The sequence below is a fragment of the Danio rerio genome, chromosome 18 (genome assembly GCF_052040795.2).
Source record: "Danio rerio strain M-AB ecotype USA chromosome 18, GRCz13ab, whole genome shotgun sequence".
Taxonomy (NCBI): Eukaryota; Metazoa; Chordata; class Actinopteri; order Cypriniformes; family Danionidae; genus Danio; species Danio rerio.
In genome coordinates, this window is record NC_141038.1 from 49,003,872 (window position 1) to 49,016,958 (window position 13,087).

General features: G+C 39.7%; 1 protein-coding gene across 7 annotated transcripts in view; it reads left to right on the forward strand.

Moving 5' to 3' along the window:
- The window catches only part of depdc7a (DEP domain containing 7, paralog a), a 152,357-nt gene that overhangs the window by 15,566 nt on the left and 123,704 nt on the right, over positions 1-13,087 (forward strand). For 2 of the 7 annotated variants that reach the window (XR_015514454.1, XR_015514452.1), the window contains exons 4-9: positions 1,447-1,639; positions 5,151-5,371; positions 6,045-6,187; positions 7,342-7,467; positions 9,693-10,419; positions 11,073-11,476. Coding sequence is in view for 2 of the 7 variants with exons in the window: in XM_087292657.1 (XP_087148783.1) it covers positions 1,447-1,639; positions 5,151-5,371; positions 6,045-6,187; positions 7,342-7,467; positions 9,693-9,771; positions 11,128-11,342 (977 nt within the window). In the remaining 5 variants the exon portion in view is untranslated. 7 annotated transcript variants of the gene reach the window in all.

Sequence of the window (13,087 nt, forward strand, 5' to 3'; positions counted from 1 at the left end):
ATATATATATATATATATATATATATATATATATATATATATATGCTGTATGAAAACCAAAGGTTTACATTCTTAATCACTTGTTTCTAAATGGTCTGTCTCTAAAAGTGCAGGGGACGTATCCCCCTGTCCCCCCCGGCTGCTACGCCCCTGTATACATGTACACATTACAAGAATAGATCAATTAAATAAAGCAAAGGTGCAAATGAAATAGATTCATGTATGAAATGTCTTATGCTTTTCTGAAGAGTGTAGCTGTATTTCAGTACAGAAACTGAATTATCAAGTGTAAAAAAATAACTCTGTATAGTTTCTATTTTTAATTAAATTCAATTCATCTTGGTTAAAGCTACAAACCTAATTTCCCGTACACCAATGGTTTAAATTCACTTGAAATCTTACAGACAGACTTTAAAATACAGAATCAAATAAAACTATTTCACTCTGTTATAAAGTTCGCAATGATTCCACAATAATATAATAATAATCCCAACTCGACATTGCAGATCCTGCGATATGACTATTGTGGATTTGCTCATTGATGATGAAACAATATATACACTACCTGACAAAAGTCTTGTTCCCTTGTCCAACAAATAATAACTTGACATCTACAGTAGTTGATCATTTGGATTTTTCTGATGAATCATCTGTTGAGCTGCATCCCAATCATCACAAATACTGCAAAAGACCTGCTGGAACCCACATGGACCCAAGATTCTCACTGAAATCAGTCAAGTTTGGTAAAGGAAAAATCATGGTTTGGGGTTACATTCAGTATGGGTGTACATCAGAGTGGATGGAAACATCAACAGCCTGAGGTATCAAGACATATGTGCTGCCCATTACACAACAAACCACAGGAGAGGGCAAATTCTCCAGCAGGATAGCGCTCCTTCTCATACTTCAGCCTCCACATCAAAGCTCCTGAAAGCAAAGAAGGTCAAGGTGCTCCAGGATTGGCCAGCCCAGTCAACTGAGATAAACATTATTGAGCATGTCTGGGGTTATATGGAAAAGGAGGCATAGAAGATGAATCCAAAGAATCTTGATGAACTCTGGGAGTCCTGCAGGAAGGCTTTCTTCGCCATATCCAGATGACTTTATTAATTAGTGATTTGAATCATGTAGAGATGTATGGATGCAGTCCTCCAAGCTCATTTTGTTCGCTTTTGTCTAAGCAAAGTCAGACCTTACTGTCCTAATTAAATCATTAAAAATCAAGGCATGATCATATTTTATTTTGCTAAAATTAGTGTAACCTTTGACTTCCATATAAGCCACTTCTGATTCTAAATGATCAACTAGAAGTCAAGTTAGTGTTTGTTGTTCCTAAAACTTGGATAGGCGACAAGACTTTTGTCAGGTAGTGTATAGTGAAGCCCTACATTTTAGTGTAAAATCACTCTATGCTAAAATATAATATATATTACTGATGTTTAACAGTGATGGATGAGATCTGGCGACAGCAGACGGTGCTGAGGCTCTTGCAGCTGATTGAGCTGCCACTACTGGAAAGCCTGTTGGAGGGTCAGGAAAGCCCTCGTCCACCTCTGCACAGCATGGACAGCGACCCAGACCTGCTCTACACCAGCAGCTACCTGGACCGTGAGATCCTGAAGGCCTTCAGTGAAGCGCAGTATGCTGATTATTTCAATATTATTCTTCATATCTCTGTTTGTGTCTCTCTTGGTTTCATTTTAGGGTGCAAAAAATGTCAAAACTAGGCTTTCACAAGAAAATATGATTTATGCTTGCCACACTGCAATGCAAGTTCTCCCTCTCCATAATGAATTATATTTTAGTGTTGTTTAGTGGTGGCTTAGTGGTTAGCATTGTCGCCTCACAGGAAGAAAGTCGCTGGTTCGAGTCCCGGCCGGGCCGGTTGGCATTTCTGTGTGGACTTTACATGTTCTCCCCATGTTGGCGTGGGTTTCCTCCGGGTGCTCCGGTTTCCCCCACAGTCCAAACACATGCGCTATAGGTGAATTGGGTAAACAAAATTGACCGTAGTGTATGAGTGTGTGTAAATGAGAGTGTATGGGTGTTTCCTAGTCCTGGATTGTGGCTGGAATGGCATTCGCAGCGTAAAACATATGCTGGATAAGTTGGTGGGTCATTCCACTGTAGTGGCTACTGATAAATCAGGGACTTAAGCTGAAGAAAAATGAATGAATGAATGAATGAATGGATGAATGAATGAATGGTGTTTAGTATGAAAAGTAAGGTAGTTAAGGGTTAAAAAGTTCACTAAATGTACTCTCAAGTGGTTACAAACGTTTATAAGTTTCTTTATTCTGTTGAATGCAAAAGAAGATATTTAGAAAAATGTTTGAAACCTGTAACCATTGACTTCCATAATAGGAAATACAAATACTATGGAAGTCAGTAGTTAGTGGTTTCCAGCATTTTTCAAAGTACCATATTTTGTTTTCAACATAAAAGGCTGTGACAAGTCAAGGATGAGTAAATAATGACAGAATTCTCAGTTTTGGGTGAACTTTCCCTTTAATTATATGTAATTAAAGCTACACTATGTAACTTGTGGCTCTCTGGTGGTTAAAAATAAAACTGCATGCTTCTCGTAGCCGCAGAGATGTACTTGCTCGTCTGCACTGATGAACTTGCACTATACAGAAGGTTATCATCCTAGCAGGTGGACAAATAATAAGGTCTCTGATTTACAAGCAGTGATTTCCTGAGGTTTGATGGTTTGAATGATTAATGGTCTTTTTTTTTGTCTGGTTCATTGTAACAACAAAATTTTAGCTTCACGCTAATGATAGCTAGAGAGTAAATGTTTTGAAGTAACTCTGGCCTATCCACCTGTTAAGTGGTGATGTGTTTGTGAAGTATGTAATACTGTTTCCGGGTCCAAGCCGCCATTCATTTGAGTGGAGAAATCATTCGTTTATGATCACTTTTTATTCCTATCACACATTAAAGTTAATTTTACATAAAGTCATAGTGTACACAACAATCGCTGGGCTTGCTGCATAACAAATACAAAAATTTTAACAATTTATAAAACAATGAATCACTTTCTGGCCATCGGATATTAGGCATGGACATATATATTGCGATCGTGACTTTCAAAAGTATTAAATTGCTTTGTAAACGTTTATTATTACCATTTCATGAATCTCCCCATTCAGTTGAATAGAGCGCTTGGACCCGGAAGCCGCTCCGTGTGACGTCACACTTAACAAGCAGATATGAATGTGTATGAAGTTCCCGCCAAATCCGTCCCGACAAGTTGTAAATTGTTAAGTATTATTGCAGGTTTTATAAAAGTATATATGTTAAAAACATGGTTATTAGATAGATTTTAGCACTCATTCAACAATATATTATCTGTATATCGATCTAATCTGTTTCAGTAAAGAATATAGCCTTAAAAGTTCAAAGATTTCACTTCCCTGCAGAAAAATCCAGCTTAAACCAGCCTAGGCTGGTTGGCTGGTTTTAGCTGGTTGACCAGCCTGGTTTTAGAGGGGTTTTGGCCATTTCCAGGCTGGTTTCCAGCTATTTCCAGCCTGGTCTTAGCTGGTCAGGCTGGAAAATGACCAGCCAAATCCAACTAAAACCAGCTTGACCAGCCTGGTTTAAGCTGGATATAGCTGGTTTTGGCTGGACTCCCAGCTTGGCTAGGCTGGTCAAGCTGGTTTTAGCTGGTCATCTCCCAGCCTGACCAGCTAAGACCAGGCTGGAAATGGCTGGAAACCAGCCTGGAAGTGGCCAAAACCCCTCTAAAACCAGCCTGGTCGACCAGCTAAAACCAGCCAACCAGCCTAGGCTGGTTTAAGCTGGATTTTTCAGCAGGGTCTTTTACAAGCTAAAATCAGTTGGTCTCGACAAACCTTTTATTTTGTATTTTGTTGTTGTTTATTGTACATTACTTACAAATGCAAATGTAATTGGCAGTATACTGTTACTGTGTCCCAGAGAGTCAGCTGATTATATTTTTTTTATGTTAACCTAGTATACAGTAGGCCAGGGGTGCCCAAACTCAGTCCTGGAGGGCCGGTTTCTTGCAGATTTTAGCTCTAATTTACCTCAACACACCTGCATGGATGTTTCTAGAGCTTGATTAGCTAGTCCAGGTGTGTCTAATTGGGGTTGGAACTAAACTTTGCAGGACACCGGCTCTCCAGGATTATGTTTGGGCACCCCTGGTGTAGGGCATGTTCGATGTTTCTCTTATCTTATGTCTTTTGTTTTTGAGTTGTATTTTAAGCTGTATAAAAGTTCTTTATTTGGATTTAAAAGGATAGTTCAAATTAAAGTGTACTCACTATTTACTTGACCTCAATTGTTTTCACACCTCTATGAGTTTTTTTTTCTTCTGTTGAACACTAAAGACGATTATCTGAAGCAGGCATGCCCAAGCTCGGTCCTGGAGGGTCGGTGTACTGCAAAGTTTAGTTCCATCCCCAATCAGACACACCTGGTCTAGCTAATCAAGCTCTCAAGCTGCAGTCACAATGGGCTTTTCCTCCTAAAGACTTCCATTCATACGCAAACGAATACGTCAGACCGGAAACGCAGGGTTTTAAGTCAAGTATCGCAGGTTGCTGCGGTGCAAAGTTCAAGCTTGGTAAACTCTGACAATCGAAATCGCATCACTTGACTGCAAGAGACCAATCGAGGATCAAAACATGACCTCTCAGGACAGAAATTTTAAACATGGAGCAATCGCTCGCTTTTTTAAATGTCTAATAAGCTTGTTTAATCCCGCCCCTTTTCGCAGCGCCGTACGACAGAATTTCGTACACACAAACTCTAGTGTGTGACCGTAGCTTTACTAGGCTTTCTAGAAAATCCTTGCAGGTGTGTTGAGGTAAGTTGAAGCTAAATTCTGCAGGACACCGGCCCTCCAGGACTGAGTTTGGGCACCTCTGAATTCTGAAGAAAGCTTAAAACCTGTCACCATTGACTTCCATAGTAGATAAAACTAAAATTTGAGTCAATATTTACAGGTACATGGTTTCAGCGTTTTTCAAATGATCTTTTGTATTTAAGAGAAAGTCAATTAGGTTTTAAACATCTAAATGTCAAATAAATGATGACAGAATGTTCAGTTTTAAGTGAACTATCCCTTTAGGAACTATCTGATTTCTTAATTTTCCCCTTCTTCGTCTCTTTAACAGAGCTGATAGCTGGTTGTCAGCGGCTGTAGACTGTCTGGAGTTTCTCCCAGATCAGCTGGTGGTGGAAGTGAGCCGAGGACTGGCTAAGTGTGAGGAGGAAACGTCCCAGTACAAACAGCTCCTGTATGGAGTCCTGGTCCAGCACTACGGCCAGTCTGACTACCCTCCGCTGCTCACCAATCACGTCTTTGACATCCACTCAGGGGTCTCTGAGCTGCTCGGTAAGATATCAGTCTGCTATATGTTAGCTTGATCTGTATATTTAATTAAATTGGCCTTATTGCTGGCAATTATTACACTTACAAGTTGGCCATAAAATAAGTACACTTTAACATAGTTTTTAATTATGAAAGAAATGATGAAAGATTAGGATTATTAAGTAAATATTATGATTATGAAACAACATGCTTTATTTTAATAATAAATTATCAACTAAGACTTTAAGTATTCAGCTGTAAGTGACATTTAAAGGCTTAAATAGATTAATTAGGCAGGTTAGGGTATTTAGGAAAGTCATTGTATAACAATGGTTTGTTCTGTAGACTATCAAAAGAAATATAGCTTAAGGAGGCTAATAATATTGACCCTAAAATGGTTTTTAAAAAATTAAAACTACTTTTTTTCTAGCCGAAATAAAACAAATAAGACTTTCTCCAGGAGAACAAAATATTATAGGAAATACTGTGAAAAATTCCTTGCTCTGTTAAACATCATTTGGGAAATATTAAAAAAAGAAAACAAAATTCACAGGAGGGCTGATGATTCTGACTTCAACTGTATTTATAAAACACGTGTATTATTGCTCTGTTTTATAATATGACTGTGTGTGTGTGTGTGTGTGTGTGTGTGTGTGTGTGTGTGTGTGTGTGTGTGTGTGTGTGTGTGTGTGTGCAGTGAATGGGAAGTGTGAGCAGGCGCTGGAGTCTCTTCAGTTGTGTCTGAAGCTCCAGGACTCTCGCAGTCGAGAGGAGCTCCGCAGGTTACTGCGCTTCATGGCCCTCGCTGGCAGCCCGCACCAGATCAAACTACACAAAGAGGTAAAACTAATCTGCAGGACATTGTTTTTAGGTGAAGTTTGTTTATAAACTAATTTCGAGAGGATCACGTGCTTATGATTTATCACGGCCGGTCTCGTATTAGCTAATCATTATCTTCCAATCATATGAGCCTTAAGCTACTATAAAGAACCGCAGTTTTCAGTCCACATTATCTTCATTTGGAAGAAACCCCCCTTCCTCCCCTATTCTCCTCCTTGACATTTGATTGGGCGGCACGGTGGCCCAGTGGTTAGCACTGAGAGCCTCACAGCAAGAACACCACTGGCCTAGTTTCGCCTAGCCGGTGGGAGTTTCTGTGAGGAGTTTGTATGTTCTCCCCGTGTTCGTGTGGGTTTTCCCCAGGCTCTCCGGTTTCCTCCCACCATCTAAAGACATACATCACGCTTAAGAACCATGCACGCTTTAGCCCCTTCTCAGATGTTCCCTTAGCTATCGCAGTCGGGGAGTTCTGAGATCCACCGAGCTCAGGCTCCCCTCCAGCTCTGCGAACGGGGGGGAGCCCCGGGCTCGAGGATCCCTTGAGCTCGGGACTCTCTCCCGGGACAGCATGCCAAACAAGCTTTGATAGATCATTGGCTAAGTGTGAACTCTTGAATACAGCAAGGGCGTATTCACACTATGTACAGTTGCCTTGAACCGGGCCAAATATATTTATTATTTTGAAATATATTTTTGTCTCAACATACATTTTTTAAAGCTTCAAAGTTGTGTGTGACTTTTTTGTGGAAAATACTCTATCATCAATTATAGATTTTAAAAAAAATCATGTCATATCTGTTATTTGCATGTATTAGATTTCTATATGTTTTTTTTATATATATATATATATATATATATATATATATATATATATATATATATATATATAACCCTGGTAGAAATGATGGCATTTCCACACTGGAATGACGCGCTTGTGGATAAATCAGACCAGCACACAGTATGGCTGTGTTGATCACACAAAAGTGTCCTTGTGAAAAACCATGAAAACCACAGTGGTCATGCTAGTGAAAAGACAATGAATGAAACAACAGTCTCTTTTGATCAGGTTTTACTCCTACAGAAATGCCATTCCTACGTGATCCCGACAGAAAGCTGACAGTGTGTGTGTGTGTGTGTGTGTGTTTGTGTTACAGATAGAGAACAGAATGGCAGTAAAGAGGGCGTTCTCCAATGCTATTGTGTACGGGACCAAACTAGCCAAGGGGAAGGTTGATCTTCTGGTTCTTTTCATGATGGACAAACATCACGACCTCTTCAAGGTGAGTCGAAACGTCATGCTAAAAACACACACAAACTGACAACTGTGTGTCAGTGCTGTTTACTATAATCAACCGGCATGTATGTGGTATAAGTAAAGGATTGCCACATGCTAAAGGACTTTAAATGCACGACATAGAGGCAAAATATTCACCTTATTCTCCGCCGAAGAGCGGGCGCTGCCATTTGAATCTTTTTGGCTTGAGACTTCCAGTCTCATTCACTTCCATTCATTTTTTGACGTTAAAACTGCTCATTACGCTGTTTGATGTTGCAAACTGATATTTTCTTATTATATTATTCTACTTGGTCTGTGTAGTCATGCAAACATTTGTTTGTAGAGCAAGTAGTTTGACCGTTTTCTGCCGTTTATTATTCCTAGTCATTTCTCCCGTAGGCGACTGAATCGGAAGTTCTAAGACAATCGCGAAAACAGGCGCACTTCCGCATTTTAGAACAAGGTCAATACACCTGACATGAAGTGCATTTAAAGGGGGCTTATTATGCCTCTTTTTACAAGATGCGAAATAAGTCTCTGATGTCCCTAGAGTGTATTTCAGCTCAAAATACTCCAGAATTAATGGTTTATAATTCTTTGAAACTGATTCTTTTAGGCTTTGATTCTAATTGTGATGTTTTGGTGACTGCCGCTTTAAATTTAAATGAGATTGTGCAAATCTTTTCAAAAGAGGGCGGAGCTACAAATGCCTATGTGTCAGCATCGTGGCAGATTCAAAAACAAGACTAACGTACTATGCTAATTAGGGAGAGGTCATCACTAATGGGCGGAGCTTTCTCACTCTGACACAAACAAAAAGAAAATGTCAATCAAAATGTTTCTGCAGACTGTTTTAATCAAACTCGATAGAATAGAACAACTGTTAGCTGGTTATATTCACAGACTGTTGACACACAAGCCCTTATAGACCTTTTTCATGGCTGCTGCATGGAGGGCGCCATAGCGACCAGTGTCTCCCTGTAGAATGCTAAAAACTTCTGTTTACAGCGTGTACAACTGGTAATTTGCGCTCCGAAAATGGGTTTCAATAACGTTTTTAATGGATAACAGAGTGTTTTTGTGACACACAACTTAGAAATGTGTCTGTTAAAGCCGTTATAATCTGTCACATGTGGTACAAGTGCGTCAGAAATACGTGAAAAACGTTCTCCTAGTTCACGTGTTTGCCATCAGAAATACAGTGTGTGTGTGTGCGGTCCCGGTTTTGCAATTTACAAAAATGACCAATAAAAGTCTGTTATTGATCCTCTGCTGGCTGATTTGCTGTTCATTCTAATCGCGAGCCGTTTGTGTTTTATTTCGTGTGTTGTATTCACCACGGTTTGTGTTTTTCTGTCATTTTGAAATGACACTCGCCTATATTTCACTTTGTCACAGGTATTAAATCAGTGTGTCAGTGGCACAGTACAGGCTACGTGTGTGTGTCAAACATTTTGGTGAACTACATTAGTTTGGGCTGCTTATATATTTGAAATAAAGAGAAAATGTTGACTTTAGCGATGACGAGGCTTCATTTAAACTGCAGAAGATGCCGTCTGACACCGAGGGGAAAACGCCTCACAGCAGCTGTTTTCCATCCTATTAGATCGCATTTCTTTAAATGATCAGTCCAGGAGATGGAGCTGATGGACAACAGTATTAGTTCAAAGAGGATGAAAGCAGGTAAAATAGATTAAAACCATCGTTTCAAAGCTGTCCAAATGTGACTGTTTACACGCATCAGCTGCCGACCGGAAGTTCTTCGCATTCTCCTTGCGCATACACGCAAAGCATAATGGGTAATTTTGCATTCCAAGAAAAAGGTCTATAAAAGTGATTTTTGCATATTAATTCTGCTTTAAAGGATTAGCTCACCCAAAAAATGTAAATATTTTAATTATTCACCCTCATTTTGTCTCCCTTAATGCCCTGAGACCTTCGTTCATCGTCAAATGTAACGTTTTTTAGATGAAATATTAAATTGAATGAATAATTCGACTGTAAACACTTTTTTGTGTTGTCAATAAGCTTGCTTATATAGTTCCTATTAATGTTTATAACCACCTTTGAGGATTGTGGGGGTCACGAGTCACTGGAATTGTTATTTTGGGGGTCTCGGGCCTAAAAGTTTGGGAACCCCTGGTTTAGTTGACTGTTTTCTAATAATGTTGTTTCATGTGCATGAAGCAGATTCAGTATTATAGTATGTTTGTCTTCATTGTGCTTCAGATTCCTGTCACGCTGCATAAACTTGTAAGTGATAAACTGGCCAGTATCATCAAAGGGACAGATCCGGATCGCATCACAGGTAAAACTGCAAATATTGGAGAAACTATTTGAGAAGCGTTGATGTTATGTCTTTCATGCTGGTTATTTTGTTCACGCAGTAACCCAATTCACTTGCTAATCAACAGAACTATAATATCACTAGTGCTGGGTGAAGATTAATCGCATCCAAAATAAAAATTTGCTCTGACATAATATATGTGGGGCGGCGTGGTGGCTCGGTGGTTAGCACTGTCTCCTCACAGCAAGAAGGTTGCTGGTTCAAGTCCTGGCTGGGCCAGTTGGCATTTTTGCATGGAGTTTGCATGTTCTCCCTGTGTTGGCGAGGGATTCCTCCGGGTGCTCCAGTTTCCCCCACAGCACAAAGACATGCACTATAGAGGAGTTTAGTAGGCTAAATTGTTCGTAGTGTATAAGTGTATGAGTGTGTATGGGTGTTTCCCAGTACTGGGTTGCAGCTGGAAGGGCATCCACTGCGTAAAACATATGCCGAAATAGTTGGCGGTTCTTTTTGCTGTGGCGACCCCTGATGAATAAAGGGACTAAGCCGAAAAGAAAATGAATGAATGAATAATATATGAGGGTGACATGGTGGTTTGGTGGTTAGCACTGTGGCCTCACAGCAAGAAAGTCGCTGGTTCGAATCCCAGCTGGGCCAGTTGGCATTTCTGTGTGGAGTTTGTATATTCTCCATGTGTTGGCAAGGGATTCCTCTGGGTGCTCCGGTTTCCCCCACAGTCCAGAGACATGCACTGTAGGTGAATTGGATTAACTAAATTGGCCGTAGTGTATGCATGTTTCCCAGTGCGGGGTTGCAGCTGAAAGGGCATCCGCTGTGTAAAGCATATGCTGGATAAGTTGGCAGTTCATTCCTCTGTGAGGACCCCTGATGAATAAAGGGACTAAGCCAAAGGAAAATGAATGAATTAAATTGGTCGTAGTGTATGTGTGTAAATGAGTGTATGGGTGTTTCCCAGTGCTGGGTTGCTTCTGAAAGGCCATTTGCTGTGTAAAACATATGCTGGAATAGTTGATGGTTCATTCCGCTGTGGCGATCCTTGATAAATCAGAGACAAGCCGAAGGAAAATTAATGAATAAATTATGTGTGTGTTATTTATACTTACTATGTATATGTGATACACACACACACACACACACACTTACACATAAAAACAATACATATTACATATATGTTAAATGTATAACTTGTATCATATATATAAATAATCTAAATATAAATAAAACTAACTTTTATTTTGTATGTGATTAATCGCGATTAATCTTTGCTCAGCACAAAATACAACACTAATAAAACAAAACAGCTGATGAGTGATTGTTTATTTGCTCTGAAACTTCATTTCAAATCTTCTTTCTCAGGAACAACCTACTGTCGTCGTCTCTCTGGAAAAGAGTTTGTGGAAACGGTTCAGAAAATGACCCGAGAGGAGCTCTGGACATTACTGAAGACAATTCATGAAAACTCTAAACTCTCTCTGAAGGAGAAGCGCCGGCTGCTCGGACAGTTCTACAAAGGCCACCCGGAAATATTTGTGCAATATTTTGGCAACAGAATATCCAATATTTATATTTAAGCATCACTCAGTGTAAATACTGTATAATATGTAAGATGTATTTTTACGTGTAAATATGTATTGTAGAGAGAAAAACAGCGTGTCTGTATAAGAGAAGTGTTGAACAATTTTCCGTTTCTTATTAAAAAGAAAAACAAGTTGTTTTCTTGTTTCCTTCCTGCTTTATACAAATTATTTGCACAGTAAAAGAATAATATGAGATTAAATTCAATTTTTGTTAAAGCAGCTCTTTAAACAAACCAAAAATTACCAGCTAAAACCAGCTTGACCAGCCTGGTTTATGCTGGACATAGCTAATTTTGGCTGGGCAAGCTGGTTTTAGTTGGACATCTCCCAACCTAACCAGCTGGAAAACAGATTACAATGGCCAAAACACCTCTAAAACTAAGCTGGTTGACCCCCTAAAACCAGCAAACCAGCCTAGGCTAGTTTAAGCTGTTTTTTTTTTTTAAGATTTATTTTTGGCTTTTTTTGCCTTTTATTATTAGATAGGTCAGTTTATGAGACAGGAAGTGAAGTGGGAGAGAGACAGAGGGGATAGGGTAGGGAAATGTTGTTGAGCCGGGATTCGAACTCGCGACGCCCTGATGTGCTACTGCACCATATGTCGGCGCGCTAACCACTAGGCTACTGCGCCGACTAAGCTGTTTTTTTGCAGGGTTTGGTCTGGAAATAAGTGGGTTGGTCATTCCCAGGGCTTAATTTGTGCCTAAACACGCCAGACCCGGCACCTCATTTTACTGATCCCCCTCCTCAACCCCATCACCCCTGGCTCTTAACTTACATCCGCAACACCTCTGCATCCTCGGGTATGCCGAATTCGTTACCCCGATCTGATCTCGACCTCACAAATCACAAATTAAGCACTGGTCATTCCAGACAGATGTTTCAGTTTTTAGACTGTATTGTTTTTAAATTAAGGCATAGAAGAGTCAAATTAAACCTTATTTGAACTTATTCATGAGAAAACTATTAAAAGAATGTTTAACCGTTTCTAAAATATTTATATCAGATGCTGGTTATGACAAAAACTCATTTTAATATGGAAAAAAACTCCTCTATCTCATGCAGTTGCTTTATTTAGAACAGGGGTTCCCAAACTTTTCAGCCTGCGACCCCCAATATGACGATGCCAGTAACTCGTGACCCCCAATATCCTGGTTACGAATACAGAAACCTTGCATGCAATGTCACACACACACCAAAACACCCAGGTATATTCTTCGTTAAATGTCAGTGCTGTAAATGGGCCAGAAACTTTAACCTGGTGTTATAAAATCAATCTGCTGCATCTGACGCTATTGCTGTCTTTAATATAATGTAATTACCACTGGGGTCGCAATCCAATAGAACTAGTAACTATAAGCTACTATAGTAACTATATAGTAATTATAAACGACTATATTTTTTCTCTTCTGTAGGTTATGGATAAAATATAGTCATTCTTATATGATTTAATAATAATAAATAGATTTTTTTAAATCACTAGGCGACCCCCGTTCATTGTCCCGCGACCCCTCGAGGGTCCCGACCCCCACTTTGAGAACCCCTGATTTAGAACACTATTTAAATCAGCCTTTAGCCTCGATAGCTCTTGTTGATATCTGGCAACCTGCGCTTGCGTGTTTTAAACCAGCAGTGCAATACCTAGTTCAACCACTGGGTGTCAAACTTGCATACTGCACCTTGTAAGATGAAATGAAACCTGTAGATGTTTTTAGATTGTGAGTTTCATGTTGTCATCC